Raw genomic sequence first — 17,285 nt, 5'->3', positions numbered from 1 at the left:
CAGCCAAGCACTCAGCCACTGTGCCACAAAGGCTCCATTATTTAAGTATACTTACTATAAAAAAATTTAAAATGATACAGGACTTTTTGGAGAAAAAAGATCTTTGGTTTCTCTCTATCTAAGTAATCAATGGAAATAAACATTTTAAAGGTTACTATAGGAGAGTCTCAGGCTAGAAAACAAGAGCTATTTTCCGGTTCTTTAGAGAGATTTGTAAACTGCACCTACTGAAATTTTATTGCTAAAAAGGAAAAAAAAAAAAGAAAAAAGGTAATCTTTTCCTACCAGGAGAAAAAAAAAAAGAAATGTTAGAGAGGATGGACCCGATTCTGGTTGTTGTCATTTTTTTAAATCCTATGGATTTTTCTTAAATCTTTCATGTTTATATCCCTTACCCGCAGGCAACAAAAAGAACAAACTGGAAAAAAATGCATATTAACAAAAAAGCCTTCAAGGTCTGGTTAAACTCAGTTTGCCACCTTTTTTCCCAACCATGCCCATGTGTCCTTATAGTTGTGATCTAAGAGCAGGTACATACAGTAGTTAAAATGCCTTCTGGCAGTTCCTTGCATCTATGAATTTAATTCAATTTATTTTTCACTATTCACAAGAACATCTGGGTCCATGGTATGGGAAGCATCGTCATAGGGCTGCTGGGAGGACTGAATAGGCTGATACATATTAAGCACCCAGTATGCATTTGAATCATGGAAGCTCTAAGGCTGATGTGTGGGAGTTAGTCTCTAAGTGAGTAAGAACAGACAAGCATCCAGCATCTGCAACTCAATTAGTTATATTCAAAATTTGGGGTTTCCCAAAGATCTCCAGATAAAGGTCTGAAGTGTATCAGTATTTCTTATCGCTTTCTTCAAAGCTCCACTTAAATAACCACTAAATAATCAAAGTTCTATCTGAAAAACTTGAAAACTACTACACTGGACTTGAATTACTACTGATCTTAAAATAAAGGACATTTATGCTTACTTTATTCCATACCTAAAAACTGTTATTTTATGGCACTCTTGGTGATATATAAAATCACTATCAAATGAGGAGGAAAACTTATGTCTGTCTTAAAGAGACATCCAATGAATTTTATAACAGATCTCTCAGGAACTAGAGAAAAAAACTGTAAACATAGTTCAAGAAATTTTTTTCCCCATGTTACAGGACAAAGGGACCCACACTTCCACCTTCCTTGTCTGGGACTTTAGCACTTGGCAAAATTCTTTAAGTACATGGCTGACAATATGACTCACCTGAATTTAGGATTTTCAACTGTAACTACTCCAACTTCAATTTCTGAAGGTTTGAAATCAATTGATAACACAGTAGACAGGCATGTAATTGCAGTCTAAAAAAAAAAAAATTAACATCAGGATATGGTATCTTTTAGAGATTCCAAGGACTTCTCATTCTGAGTTAATCACTAGCTATTCATTTTTGCTCCATGTTTCGGTGATGTAGTTCTATAGCCACATGTTACTAATACATTGCTTTGCTCTAGTATGTCACCTGCCAATGACAAGAAACTTGTTTCTACCAAGCCAAGCCACAAATTAAAGTGGTCCATCACACAACAGGATGGTTTATACAAAATGGTTTGCTTGATGATCATTATACACCAGGCACTATGACAGCACTTGGGGTGACGGGGGAAGAGGAGCCAAAGACAAATCTCCACCTTTAGGGAATTTATAGTAGTAACAATTTGAGTATGTTTTGTGTGATTTGGTATCTGATGAGATTAATATTTATGTACCAATTATGAACTGCAATTATTAGGAAAAACAAAACAGCAAAACATTTAAGAAGCATTTAAACAGGGCACTGTAACTCCCCGATGACAATTAGCTTTACATCTCATTAGTATAAGATATACTGTCAATCAACATAAAAGAAGTATGTGGTAATTTTTCCTCTGCCATTTCACAGAAGGATGTTGTTAGTCTTCAGAATGGCTGTATCCCAGACCCTCATATTCCAAAATCTACTAAAATTTTCGTTTTTAGTTTCTTGGCAATTAATAAGAGGCTTCTTTACAGTGTAAAATTACTAAATATTTGTATAAGAATCTTAGCTCGTCTTGTTAATTTAAGGAGCTCTGGTGGGATAGTGGAAACCTTGGTGGCATACTGGTTAAGTGCTACAGCTGCTAACCAAAGGGTCGGCAGTTCAAATCCGCCAGGCGCTCCTCGGAAACTCAATGGGGCAGTTCTACTCTGTCCTATAGGGTCGCTATGAGTCGGAATCGACTCGACGGCACTGCATTTGGTTTTTGGTTTTTGGTGGGATAGTGGTCAAGCGTTTGGCTGCTAACTAAAAGGTCGACAGTTCAAATCTACCAGCTGCTCCTTGCAAACCCTATGGGGCAGTTCTACCCTGTCCTATAGGTTTGCTATGAGTCAGAATCAACTCGACAGGAACGGGTTTGTCAATTTAAAACTTCCCAACCATAATGATTAATGCCCTCACAAATCCTGCAGAAAGCTAGCTCTACTTCTGCATCGTAGCTAAAATTTCTCTACCAAGTCCTCCTGTGAGTATATTCTTACACTAGGGAGAGGTTTGCTTGCCTAAGAATTTGGTGTATGCCTGTTTTTCCTTTAGGACCACAGAGCAATATTACTGACTCTCTCTTTTCACTTTGCTACCAGAAAGCTTAAGTTTCAACCATGGCAACCATACAGGTCTTTGGGCATGGTCTTGATTCTATTCTTATTTACATTTTCCCATTTTATTATCTGTTTTGTTGAAAGCTGTTTCAAATACATTATGAAATGAGGTAATTAAGTGAATAAAGCAGTGCTCATTGTTCCCTTGTCAGCTAAAGGACATCAATTTTCTATTAAGCTGACAAACTTGGATCTCACGATGTTACCTAGGAATGGCCTTTACGAACTGTCAATTATGCAAAAATCTGAATATTCTATACAGTATAAAACGTCAGTTCCTTTTGGCTAACTTACTTCAACTGTCTGTTCAAATGTCCAATCAAATTTCTTCTTCACTTTTTTTTCAAGGAAGCTGGTTGACTCAGTTTGTTTAACTCCTGCTGCAGTGGCTTTAAACCCACAGTAATAACCTGCAGGATCACACTTGTACACCTGAGGGCCTTGTTCTTCATCTATACCAATTAAGATCATACCTAAAGAGAAAAAAAAACCTTATGAAATGTCTTGCACCTTTAATACAATAAAATTTTCACTTCCTTGGTGTTGTTAATCATTACTCTGACCATCAATTTTAATATGTATTTTGCTTTCAGGAAACTAATATACACACTAAAAAGATTACCTACAGACTGGGAAAAAGTTTTTAGCTATGACATTTCCCATCAGCATCTGATCTCGGAAATCTACATGATACTGCAAAAACTCAACAACAAAAAGACAACCCAATTAAAAAATAAGCAAAAAGATATAACAGACACTTCACTAAAGAAGAATTCAGGTGGCTAACAGATACATGAGGAAATGCTCACGACCATTAGCCATTAGAGAAATGCAAATCAAAATTAAAATGAGATTCCATCTCACTCCAACAAGGCTGGCATTAATCCAAAAAACACAAAATAATAAATGTTGGAGAGGCTGTGGAGAGACTGGAACACTTATACACTGCTGGTGGGAATGTAAAATGGTACAACCACTTTGGAAATGGATTTGGCACTTCCTTAAAAAGCTGGAAATAGAACTACCATATGATCCAGCAATCCCACTCCTTGGAATATATCCTAGAGAAATAAGAGCCTTCACACGAACAGATACATGCACACCCATGTTCACTGCAGCACTGTAGCAAAAAGATGGAAGCAACCAAGGTGCCCATCAATGGATCAATAGATAAATTATGGCATATTCACACAATGGAATACTACGCATCGATAAAAAACAATGATGAATCCATGAAGCATTTCATAACATGTAGGAATCTGGAAGGCATTATGCTGAGTGAAATTAGTCAATTGCAAAAGGACAAATATTGTATGAGGCCACTATTATGAAAACTCCAGAAATAGTTTAAACAGAAGAAAACATTCTTTGATGGTTACGAAAGTGGGGAGGGAGGGAGAAAGGTATTCACTAATTAGATAGTACACAAGCACTAGTTTAGGTGAAGGGAAAGACAACATACAATACAGGAGAGGTCACCACAACTGGACTAAACCAAAAGCAAAGAAGTTTCCCGAATAAACTGAATGCTTCAAAGACCAGTGTAGCAGGGGCAGAGGTGTGGGGACCATGGTTTCAGGGTCCATCTAGGTCAACTGGCATAATAAAATCTATTGAGAAAACATTCTGCATCCCACTTTGGAGAGCGGCGTCTGGGGTCTTAAATGCTAGCAAGTGGCCAGCTAAGATGCATCAATTTGTCTCAACCCACCTGGAGCAAAGGAGAAGGACGAATACCAAAGACACAAGGTCATTATGAGCCCAAGAGACATAAAGGACCACATAACCCAGAGACTACATCAGTCTGAGACCAAAAGAACTAGATGGTGGCCGGCTACAACCGATGACTGCCCTGACAGGGAACACAACAGAGAACCCCTGAGGGAGCAGGAGAGCAGTGGGATGCAGACCTCAAATTCTCGTAAAAAGACCAGACTTAATGGTCTGACTGAGAAGAGGATCCTAGAGGTCATGGTCCCCAGATCTTCTGTTAGCCCCAAACAGGAACCATTCCCAAAGCCAACTCTTCAGACAGGGATTGGACTGGACTATAGGACAGAAAATGATACTGGTGTGGAGTGAGCTTCTTGGATCAAGTAGACACATGGGACTATGTGGGCAGCTCCTGCCTGGAGGGGAGATGAGAAGGCAGAGGGGGTCAGAATGTGGCTGAATGGACACAGAAATAGAGGGTGGAGAGAAGGCGTATGCTGTCTCATTAGGGAGAGAGCAACCAGGAGTGTATACCAAGATGTACATAAATTTTTATATGAGAGACTGACTTGATTTGTAAACTTTCACTTAAAGCACAACAAAAATTAAAAAAAAAAAAAAGAAAACTGACATATACAAGTTATCACTACAGATAAATTAGGTAACAAATTACTGTTTCACAAAAAGATTTATCATAGACATTAAGAAATAGTTCGAATTATTACAAATGTGATTTACAAAACAATTTTCCAATCCTTGCTATTACCTAATCTCTCAAGACATTACCTGGTCAAACGAACTTGGAAAACACACTTTTCATATACCCCTTTTGGAGACAAATAGGTTACAATAGCATATTAAATGTTCTGACTCGTTCTGCTGTGAGCTGACGTATTTAACTCAGTAGTTCTTAAATTTATTTGGGCAAAGAAGGGTTTTTTTTTTTTTTTCTTTTTTAATTTGAGAAATGCCTATTAAGGTTCCAGGGAGTTAACAGTGTATGCTGGGAATGCTGATACAAAGTGAAATACATCTAAGGACTACTTCCTTGCTTTTACGCCGCCCTCACCATTACTGTGAGTGGTAAGTTGTCCATACAAACCAAACTCAAATCATGTACATAACTTCATTACTACAAACCTAATCATGTTATCATATCATATACAAGTTAAATCAACATCACCACTGTCAAACTTCTTTCTACTCAGCAGAGCAGGTAACAAAGCATTTAAATAAGGATTAATGGTCTCATTCCTGCTTTCTCATATTCTAGATTTGAACCTCTTTTATATAGTGTCCTAGCATGTAAGATTCAGTATTGACAAATTATTCATATTGACAGATGTTTTATAGTGTACAAATGAGGAATTTTAAACCCTATTTTATTGACTATGACAGTGATCAGATACCTGCTTGATTATGTCACCCTGTAATTTAAAAATTTTTTTTTACATTTTATACTTGATATATACGAAGTACTAGGACAACATGAAAAAAGATACCCATTTACTGCCTGGAGGAAACAAGAAGTACTTCTTTACTGCAAGGTCTGGCAAGAAGAACAGAGTTTATAGGTGCGAAGGGTAATCAAGGCAAAAGGAAGAGCGTGCAAAAGCAACGAGCCATAGAAGGGCAGGATGCACTCAGGGATGACAGAAAGATCTGTATATTGCAGGGGCTTCAGATAAGGGAGGAAAGCAGTAGAAGAGAAACTAGTCAGAGTAAACTAAAAAGGACCTTACACATCATATTAAGAGTTTGGAATTTACCCTATAGCATGTGAGGAATCATTTTTCCTAGGGAACAACAATGAAAATTCAATTTTAGAGTGGCAACTCATGCAGCAACATGGAGGACAAAGTAGGAAAGAGAGAGAAGAAACAGGTGCATTTGATAGGTGGCAAAGACAACAGCCGATAAAGGAATGACAGAGGAGATGGAGCAGAAGAGATATTCTGATGTAAAACTTGACTAATCAGATGACCAGGGAAGAGGTGTGGAGGTTAGGAAAGATAAGTTGAGAATGAATACAGGAAAATGGGAATGCTCTGAAGCTGATTTGAGGACTGGCCTAAGGATAATCTGGAGCGACTGGCATGAAGGTAGTAAATGAAGCTGTGAAATGGGTGGGATCCCCCAAATAAACCAAAGGGAAGACCCAGGAGAGAATCCTGGTGAACAACAACATTTAAGGGACCAGCAGAAAAGGATGGGCTAAGAAAACTGAGGAAGAGGAAATGAGAATATCACTGAAGAAATGAAAAGTAATTTTTAAGTTAGAGGTCAATAGGGTCAAATGCTGAAGATAAATCATTCCATCGACTGCCTTAACTCTCACATAGGAATAATACAATATCAGAAACAAACATGTACTGAATTTTCTAGGCTACTTTATTGCATTAAATCTAAAATCAGTAAATTTTATCCCTTTCCCAGTGAAATTTTACTTGTTTTTAAAAGCAGAAGTTTATTCTAAAAATATGAATCACAGGCTTGTATGTGACCCTGGTTCTTTAGGTTGGTCAAAAGAAACAGGTACATTGTCAAGATGCCTAATTTAGACGTTTTCATGGAACTGCAGAAGAGTACATTACCTTGCAATAGCCTACTATGACAGGGACGTGACTCTTATAAATCACACACTCCCAAACAGAAATATTTTGATAAAAGTCTAATAGCATCTAAAGTTTAAAGAAATGTCAAAAACATTGATAATCTTGTCAAACCTATCCATCATCTCTGATTTATAATAAAGATTTCCCTATCTTACATAATTTCCTTATATAATGTTCAGAACCAAGTGTTACTCAAATTATATATGTTCTTTTTAAAAAATTATAATTCATCAATTATTTGGGAGATGCCTCAATATACTTACAGCAACCGAGCGGCCTCATTTCAGCATTTTGCGTGTAGACCTGAGAAATATCTGCAATTCTTTTACATAGCATGTCCACAGGAATCTCATAGCCATACTTGTATTTCCAATTAGCTGCTTCATAGCGAGCCCTCTGTACCTGGGATCTGCTGTCAGCTGATAGCATAAAAAACAAAGGTTTACTTCTTTAGAAGGAAAGAATGAACCTCAAAGCCAGACAGTTTTCCCACCATATACATATATATATCTAGCTATCATGAGTTAAGGAAAGGAGACGTGGTCTTCTCTGGCCTAGTCTCCCACCAATGATTCAGCAAAAAAAACATGACTTAAAAAAGGGAAACTTTTTAAAAGATTGAGCTTTATATACCATACTGCCCTTTTATGCTGAGCCCTTTAACAGCTGTCAAAATATTTTCTACAAGTATCTACTAACTTCCAAAAGAACAAGAACACAATTATCAGAAATAAACATGCGGTGAGTTTTCTAGGCTAATTTAAAAACTTTTGCATTAAATTTAAAATCAGTAAATCTTATCCCTTTTCCAATGAAATTTTGTTTTTAAAAATAGAAATTTATTCTTAAAAATATGAATCACAGGGTTTTAGGTGATCCTGGTTCTTTACGTTGGTCAAAAGAAAGAAAGAATGTTTATTTTGACATATTTATTTTTTTTGGTAGGCTTGAATTTTCCCTTGATTTCAGAAAATAGACAAGCAAAGTAATTTTTATAATTCTTACCCATTTCTAATAAGTGCTATTATTACCAGGTTTGAGCTATACTGAGTTAGGTCCCCTTAAAATACTAACTATATCTGAAATAAGATAAACCATCTTTGAGATGGGCCTCAGCCCAGTTTCCCTGGCAGTGACAAGGAGACCTAATTCCATTACATTTATAATTTTAAAAAAGCTCACAATACTCTGAAGATATTGACAACAGTCTTGGAGGACTATAAATCTACTCATTAAGTCACTAAAGGGGGCTTTAAAATGAAAACAAAACACAAAAATAATTTGCAGATAAGTAGCATAAGGCTTGTATATCTAAGTAGGTATTGAGGTGATTACCTGTCATTCCTGTCATCACACAGCCAATGTTTTCAGTTATCTTGAATAAGTGAGTCACTGTGCTGGAATCCAATAATTTGTCCTAATGAACAAAATAAATCAAGATAATTAAAAAATCACAGTTCTTTTTTAGCTATTAAAAAAGCAATGTTATAAAACTATAAGGAGCCCTGGTAGCTCAATGGTTAAGAGCTCAGCTGCTAACCAAAAGGTCGCCAGTTAGAATCCACCAGCCGCTCCTTGGGAACCCTGTGGGACAGTTCTACTCTGTCCTATAGGGTCACTATGAGTCAGAATCAACGGCAATAGATTTTTTTTTTAATGGAACTATAAGAAAACTACATAAGAAATGTCTTCTGTTCATTTTACGGTTAAAACTAGTTTTTACAAAAGGGGAGGGAAACTCTGTTTTCCTTTTCTAGATGATTTGTTCCCTGTGGGCAAGAACTATATCTCACCAAAGCTTGTGTTGTCCCTATGGCAAAAGTCCATAAGATCCTATTGTGCTTACAAACATACCACAATGTTCAATACAGTAATTCTGCCTCCTCAGGTAAATTGTATGCAGATGCTCAATAAACACTTTTTGAATGACTGACAGGAAAACATAGTCAAAGCAAACATGTTAACTTATATAAGCAATAAAATATCTTCGTATAAACTCATGAAAAATTCTTGTATTTATTCCACAAGAATTGGCTATTTGGGCAGTATTACTTACAGGTACTTTCTTCTGTGTGACAATTACTGCGCAGTCTTTCCCTCTGACAGCTACTGATGTAAGGCCACCCTGGTTAATAGCCTTAAAAGCATATTCTGGAAAAGAAGATATTTTAAGTAGAATAAATTATCATAAATTCACACAATGGAATGATATGCAGTCATTAAAAAGAATGAACTGATATGGTATATCATCCAAGACATGAGAAATCAATGATATCAAATGAAAGCTCTGATCTTCAGGAATGAAGAACAACAAAAATGGTAAATATCTGGATCATATAAAAAAAAAAAATGTTTTTTTCTTCTTTATTTCTTAAAAACACCTATGACTGTTGAAAGCAAAAACTTAGAACACTGTCTTGTGGAATTTTTAAGTATGTAGATGTATTACTTATAGAAAGGAGAGGGAGTAAATGGACTTAAAAGATTTTAAGGCTTGTACATTTTATGTGAAACGATAAATACTAACTCTAATAAGACTGGGAAAAGTTAAGGATATACAATATAATCCCCAGAGTAGCCACTAAAAAAAAAAAGTAGCCAAAAACTTAATATGTAAATTAAAATGAAATTGTAAAAACTATTCAAATAATCCAAGAGGGCAGGAAAGAAGTCAAAAAAGAACAAACAAATAAGCAAATAAACAAAACAGAGACCAACAGAACAATAAAATGTTAAGTTTAGACCCCCAAACGTCAACAAAAACATTAAATATTAATGGGTTTTACTCCAATTAAAAGGTACAAATTGTCAGAATGGATAAAAAGCAAGACCCAACTATATGCTGTCTACCTGAGACGCACTTTAATAAATGGAATGAAAAAGGTAACAGTATGCATTAAGAAGGCTGAAGTGGCTACATTAATATCAGACATGACAGACTTTAAGACAAAGAGTATTACCAGAAATGAAGAGAGAGATTTCATAATGGTAAATGGATAAATTCATCAGGAAGGCACACAATCATTAACTCATGTAAAGCACCTAATAAGAGAGATTCAAAATATGTGAAAGAAAAATGAACAAGATTAAAGGGAGAAACGGTCAATTCCACAATCATAGTTGAAGATTTTAACATGCCCACTCAGCAACTGCTAGAAATGGACAAAAAAGGAGTATACATACATGATCTGAACCATGCTATCAAACACCTTCACCTAACCGGTATCTGTAGAAAATGATAGTCAACAACTGCAGAATATATATTCAAGTGCACATGCTACATTTACCAAGACAGATCATATGCTGGGCCATAAAGCAAGTCTCAGTAAATTTTAAAAGACTGAAATCCCTAAATATTTGGAAATTAAACAGCACACTTCTAAATAATCCACAGGCCAAAGAAGAAATTAAATAAAATATTTTGAACTAAATGATAATAAATTGCAATATATCAACATTTGTAAGATGCAGCTAAAAGAATGCTTAGAGGAATTTTATAAATTGTGGTAGACAGAATCTAAGGTGGCCCCTCACGTGATTCTTGCCTCCTGGTGTTTCCACCTTTGTGTAATCCCCTCCCCTTGAGTGTGGGTAAGACCTTATAACTTGCTTCTAATCAACAGAATACGGCAAAGGTGACGGGATGTTACTCCCTGATTACATTACATTATATAAGACTAGGAGACTCACTCTAGAGATTCTCCTTGCTGGCTTCGTGAAGTAAGGGGCCATGTGGCGAGGAACCGCGATGGTTTCCAGTCAAACAGCCAGCAAGAAGCTGGGGTCCTCAGTCCTACAATCGCAAGGAAATGAATTCTGTCAACAACTGGAGTGAGCCTGGAAGCAGATTCTTCTCCAGTCAAGCTTCCAGATGAGAACACAGCCTGGATGACACTATGATTGCGGCTCTGTGAAATCCTTAACAGATTACCAAGCTAAACTGTGCCCAGGCTGCTCCTAACACACAGAAACTGTAAGATAATAAGTGTTTACTGTTTATGTAGCACAGAAAAATAATACAACAGCCTGAACTGATATTAGAAAAGATTTAAATTCCATGACCTAAGTTTCTGCTTTAAGAAGCTAGAAAAAGTGCAAAGTAAACCCAAATTAGAAAAGAAATAATAAAGACTCGAATGAAAAAGGAAACATACAAAAAGAGAAAATTAACAAAGCCAAAACCTGGTTCTTTGAACAACAACAAATTAACAAAAGTATAAACCCTGTGGTAGGTTGTAAATGGCTCCCCAAAAGATATCCACATCCTGACCTCTTGAAACCTATGGCATAAATAGGGTCTTCGCAGATGGGATTAAATTCAGGATTTTGAAACGAGATTAACATGGATTATCTAGGTGCACCCTAAATGCAATCACATGTATCCTTATAAAAGGCAGAGGGAGATTTTATGAATAGAGGAGAAGGCAACGTGAAAAGGGAGCGGAGAGAGATTTGAAGATGTTGGCCTTGAAGATTAAAGTGGTGCAATCACACAAGCCAAGGAATGCTGGCAGCCACCAGAAGTGGAAGAGGCAAGGAACAGATTTTCCTCTAGAGTCTCCAGAAGGAGCACAGCCCTGCTGACACCTTAATTTCGGCCCAGTCATGCTGATTTTGGACTTGTGGCCTCCAGAACTAAGTGAAAATAATTTTCTGTTAAGCCACCAAGTTTGCAGACAGCCACAGAAATGGATACAAATTCCTAGCTAGATTAATCAAGGAAATAAGAGAGTACAAATTATCAGTATCAGGAACCAAATAGGGGTTTTTATCATTATAGCTATTACAGAGATTAAAAGGATAAGGAAATATTAGGAACTATAGTCCGGTGGTGCAGTGGTAAGAGCTCAGGCTGCTAACCAAAAGGTCAGCAGTTCGAATCCACCAGCCGCTCCTTGGAAACCCTATGGGACAGCTCTAATCTGTCCTTTAGGGTCGCTATGAGTCAGAATTGACTTGGCAGCAATGGGTGTTTTTTTTTTTTTTTTTCTTTCTTTTAAATCACATCTATATTGATGATTCTCATATCTTGGTCACTAGAGCCTTGATCTCACCTAAATTTCAGTATCACGCCATCAACTGGTTGCTGTGTTTACCTGGTTGTTCAGAATATGATTTTGGCCTTAAAAAATTCCAGTTATGGGCTATCTATGGTATACTATTTGTCTGTAATAACTGCCAACTCCCTTACACTATAATTTGTTTATAGACCTTGATCTTTCCCATACTCATGTCTTTGCTTCTTCATGCCCCTGCCTGGAATCCCCTCTCATTCTTATTCTCCACCGATCTAAAGTTTGCCCTTCCCACTCAAGCCTCTTCCATTTCCTATGGAGACTTTCTCTGATTGTCCCAGATGTGATTTTCAAATCCTTTTCTAAGTTTCTGTAGCATTTCCTATTCCACTGTTAATTTTAGTATTTTTTGGTGTATTTCTTTTTCTCCATATGTAGATTGGAATGTAACACTCCATATGTTCTATGAAGCTTGGTTATTAAAAAACAAGCATATTCTACTGGAGCAGGGCAGGCATTCTGCAGGATATGTCTGTATTCGATTCTAATGCTGACTAAATGACTAAAAATTTTTTTATTACAATTTTTTTGAAGCTGCTTATTTTACCCTTCCCTAAACTTGTAGGCTGTAGTCTTTGATTTTCGTCATTAAACCCTTCAAGTCCTCTTCACTTTCGGCAAGCAAGGTTGTGTTATCTGTGTATTGCATTACTGATGAAGATGAAAGACTACAGCCTTCAGTATGGATTACACCTCACAACTGGACTGATAAGCAGCATCATGATAAACAGAGAAAAGACTGAAGTTGTCAAGGATTTCATTTTACTTGGATCCACAATCAATGCTGAAAGCAGCAGCAGTCAAGAAATCAAATGACACATTGCACTGGGCAAATATGCTGCAAAAGACCTCTTTGAAGTGTTATAAAGCAAACATGCCACCTTGAGGACTAAGGTGCACCTGACCCAAGCCGTGGTATTTTCAATTGCCTCATATGGATGCAAAACCTGGACAATGAATAAGGAAGACTGAAGAAGAATTAATGCCTCTGAATTACGGTGTCTGTGAAGAATACTCAATATACCACGGACTGCCAGAAGAACAGACAAATCTGTCTTGGAAGAAGTACACTCAAAATGCTCCTTAGAAGCAAGGATGGCAAGACTTCGTTTCATGTACATTAGACATGTTATCAACAGAGACCAGTCCCTGGAGAAGGACATCATGCTTGGTAAAGTAGAGGGTCAGTGAAAAAGAATTAGATTACACAGTGGCTGCAACAATGGGCTCAAATACAGTAATGACTGTGAGGATGGCACAGGACTAGGCAGTGTTTCGTTCTGTTGTACATGGAATTGCTATGAGCTGGAACCATAACAACCACCTTGTTGGCTACACAATTGGGAAGTGTGGCTCATTTCATAAACCATAGTACCTCTTAATACTGTACTCTTTAAAACAGTGATCCTCAAGGGGTTCAGATCATTAGACATTTTTGTGTGTTTGTAGGGGGTTGGGGGATATGCAAGGTTTCAAGCAGCAGTGCTTGATGTCATTCATTACCTTTTTGGTGTAGTTATATACATACATACGTATAAAATTTCAAATCAGTTTTAAGGAGGGCATGAGAAATCTGAGTTGAGAAACACTGCTTTAAAACAAGAATATTTTTAACTCCAAAAAGGCGAACAGTACTCCTCACTTGATTTGTTTGTGAAACTCCTGACTCTATTTAATCTACTATTTGTTTCTTTTGACAACATCCCTTACAGAATCATTTACTGAGCGCTTCCTATGTGCCAAGCACTGTTCTAAGTGCTTTACATCTATTAACATATTAAATCCTTAAAGCCCTATAAAGTAGGTGGAATTATTCTCTATTTTACAGATGAAGAAAGTTCTCAGAGCTGATGTGGAGCAAGGATTCTGGCTTGAATACACAATGTATTTCTACATTTTATTCAGAAAACTGTCCCCTCCGGTCTGTCTCCAACAGTCAATTCCTTTCCTGTTCCATAGTCACGTGCCCTCTTTTTAGAAACAACCAAGCAATGTTCACATCTACTTGGCAGGCAAATCCAAGTGATTGTTCCTCTCCTCCCTTTGCCAAACTTGTCCAGCAAAGGAACAGCAAGCAGAAGAGGGGAGCCTGGAACTAAAAAACTTAAAAAAACTAGCCAGGCTTAATTTGCCCATCAGGGACTCAGTTTCCCCGCTGGCAACTTGGGGAATTCCTGAAATTAGATTTTAAAGTTAGGTGCTCTACATGTTGTTCTACAAAGCTTTTCTTAAAACACACACACACGCATACACATTGCACACATATGAAAAGCATAGGTCTTTTTCCCTATCTGGGAGCAAATACTATCAACAGTTTATTTATAATTGTGGTTAACACTGCAACTTTAAACTTCTATTTTTTGACTTATCAACTTTAGGCTACATTTATTTTTTGAGTCCCAACTATGGAAGATGAGAAGCATATTTACCCTTCCATTAATCTTTCCTTCTCTCATTTTTCTTACATTATTTTTCCACTATCAAGGTTAACAAGTTGTACTCTATAATTCAGTCTTATGTTTTGTGTACTGGTGGATTCTAAAATTTATAAACTAATAACCAGCATTTACAATATGATTATATACAAATATTTCACTAGAAAATCAAGCATGATAAACCCAGAGGAATGGAAATATTCCATGTCTACAGAGTTACTAAAAAACTAGTTTTAGTACAGAGTTACTAATCTAATATAGACCAAAAAAATGACCCAAAGAATCAAACAGGCACCCAGTAACATTTATTGAGCACTTAGTATGTGACAGGTACTATTCTAAGCACTCTACCTACATCACATTATTTAATCCTCAAAACAACCCCCTAAATAAAGACTTATTAGACCAACTTTGCAAAGAGAAACTAACTTGCCCAGGTCTGCTAGTATGGAGCAAGCAGGGGTCTGAATCCAGGTACGGTTCCAGGGCCTGGACTCCTCACCCTATACTGCTTGTTCATGCTAACTATTGTTTCACTTTCTTTTTCCTAGTAATGTCTAATTAGTGTCTTGAATAGCAGAGGGAGTCAGTTATTCAACAAAGCAGACCTTAAAATCATTCTACCTAGATATTAAACTTATTTTGAACTACATGTTCTCTTCCAAATCTTTTTAAACTATTAAAATGATACTATACTCAGCCTTTTTACTCTCCAAATCTAAGAAGCATTAAAGAGTATGCTTTATGACTGAATTTCACAATCAACACACAGAAACAAAGTGTAGGTCTACATGTGACTTTTCCTGTTCACATATTAAAAACTGTGAATCAGAACACTCAAAGCAGTAGTCCAATATAAAAAAAGTCTACAAAACTCAGGAATCAAACTCTAAAAATTAAATTTCCATGAAGATACAGTTATCAACTCTTCTACTTTTGATTACATTTTTTATTTGGGAATAATAAAAGTGTTACTGAGTTACTCAGTATGATTTTAGAACAAGTCAGAATAGTTATTTCTTGCTACATTATAAGCAGTATGTAGCCATACAGTGAACTCAGTGTCATTCCACATTACCTCTAACTCTATTTTTAAAATTTACAGGTGAAAAGCACTTCATTTATACCAACATTCTCCAAGCACAGGTAATATATTACTGTCTGCACCTAGGCACTGAGGTGCTAAACTCACTCAAAAATGAAACTGTCATGGGCCAGAATGTAAATCAGACTCACCTAATACTAAATTCTCTATGGCAAGAGGTCAAGGGTCGGGCTTATAATCATAACCTAAAATCTGACACCAATGCAAGCCAAAAAAATACACTGTTATGGTGAATAACTGATGGTTAGCTTAGGGTTTGTTTTTACTAAAGCTGAGTTTCAGTAAACAGCTAGTTCACCACATCTCATCTACAACAATTCAGAAGCTACTTTCAAACAGACTGGGTTAACAGGGGATGTAAATTTCAAGAGCAGCTCTACAATTGAGGACCACTCATTCTGACCACATCTCATCTACAACAATTCAGAAGCTACTTTCAAACAGACTGGGTTAACAAGGGATGTAAATTTCAAGAGCAGCTCTAGAATTGAGGACCACTCATTCTGATCTACCAGTTTTCCAAAGATGTCCTGAGCTCTGCAGATACTTGTAATTCGGCATTTTTCGTCTTCTCCATTTTTTTTACTTATCTGTCATCCCCTTTAAACTGTGAGCTTCAGTATGGGAGAGGGTATGACAGTTATCTCTGTATTCCTAAGACCAGCGGAGTGTCTGGCACGAAGTAGGCTCTGTCTGAATGCTTGTGTGGAATTCACCACAGGACAAGGAAGTCCATGTTGCACACAAAGGAAAATGGAGAGCGGGCGTTTTAGCTGGCTGCAATGGAACAAGTGAAGGGGCGCCAGCAAGCCAGAGTCAGGCATTACAGTCTTACTTCCCTTCATTCTTTATTATACACGGACAGCGCGGTAGCTCGCCGTGATGATGAGAGCTGGGCCGTCAGTCTTCGGGTCTCTGATCCCTCCTTCCACACAAGGGTGAGAACGCCACGGGGCTCAGTTTGGACTCGGTCCTTCTTTCCCGGATCAGACCCTGCTTCAGCCCTAGATCAGACCCCTGGCCGCGTCTGCTTGCTCCAGGCCGCACCATGACAGGGCAATTAGGGTGGATCACAGGTGGACCCGGTTCACTCACCTACTTGGTAGAGGCGGCCCTCGGGTGAAAAAATGGTAATGTGGCGGTCAAAACCAGCGCTGGAACCACGAGACATGTTGGTACACCCACTATTACAAGCAGTCTCCGGGCGCTGCAGCTCCCACACTAGGCGACAAGCCCTTCCCGGAAGTTGCAGCGTTTGCTTCCGGAGCACCAGCCAGGCTTCATCCGCTTTTGCACGCTGAACCCGCGGCTCCAGCGTTACGGCGAGCGAGGGGAGAGCTCCGAGGCCCCGCCCCCAAGGGGGGGCGGGCAGAAGACCTTTGGTGTGCGCTTGCGCGAAATAGCGTCTGCGTTGCTTGAACATACTGGGTGAAACCAGGGTGTTGGTGGTTTAGGGATTTCCTCTGTAGAATGGGGGCCGTGGAGGTGCAGTGGTTAAGCGTTTGGCTGCTAATCAAAAGGTCGACAGCTCGAATCCACCAGCCGCCCCTTGGAAACCGTATGCGGTAGTTCTAGTCTGTCTTATAGGGTCGTTATGAATCGGAATCGACTGCAGTGGGTTTGGTTTGGTTTTGCTTTCTGTACAATGAGTTGACTATAGCAAGAGC

At 37.8% G+C, this 17,285-nt stretch overlaps 1 protein-coding gene across 2 annotated transcripts in view; it reads right to left on the bottom strand.

Moving 5' to 3' along the window:
- PSMA6 (proteasome 20S subunit alpha 6) overlaps window positions 1-16,891 on the bottom strand; it is a 33,151-nt gene extending 16,260 nt beyond the window's left edge. Inside the window, exons 1-7 of one of the 2 annotated variants that reach the window (XM_023546113.2) lie at window positions 16,714-16,812; window positions 10,694-10,796; window positions 9,060-9,154; window positions 8,339-8,420; window positions 7,267-7,422; window positions 2,970-3,148; window positions 1,260-1,354 (exon numbers count right to left, since the gene is read on the bottom strand). In XM_023546113.2, coding sequence (XP_023401881.1) covers window positions 1,260-1,354; window positions 2,970-3,148; window positions 7,267-7,422; window positions 8,339-8,354 — 446 coding nt within the window. In that variant the 5' untranslated portion in view covers window positions 8,355-8,420; window positions 9,060-9,154; window positions 10,694-10,796; window positions 16,714-16,812. Of the gene's footprint in view, window positions 1-1,259; window positions 1,355-2,969; window positions 3,149-7,266; window positions 7,423-8,338; window positions 8,421-9,059; window positions 9,155-10,693; window positions 10,797-16,713 lie in introns of both variants that reach the window. The other variant, XM_003408857.4, reaches the window with a different exon arrangement.
- Window positions 16,892-17,285: the final 394 nt, after the last annotated feature.

The sequence above is a fragment of the Loxodonta africana genome, chromosome 10, assembly GCF_030014295.1.
Source record: "Loxodonta africana isolate mLoxAfr1 chromosome 10, mLoxAfr1.hap2, whole genome shotgun sequence".
Classification (NCBI taxonomy): Eukaryota; Metazoa; Chordata; class Mammalia; order Proboscidea; family Elephantidae; genus Loxodonta; species Loxodonta africana.
The sequence above is the reverse complement of the archived record's forward strand: the minus strand, read 5'-3'. Positions and strand labels throughout refer to the sequence as shown.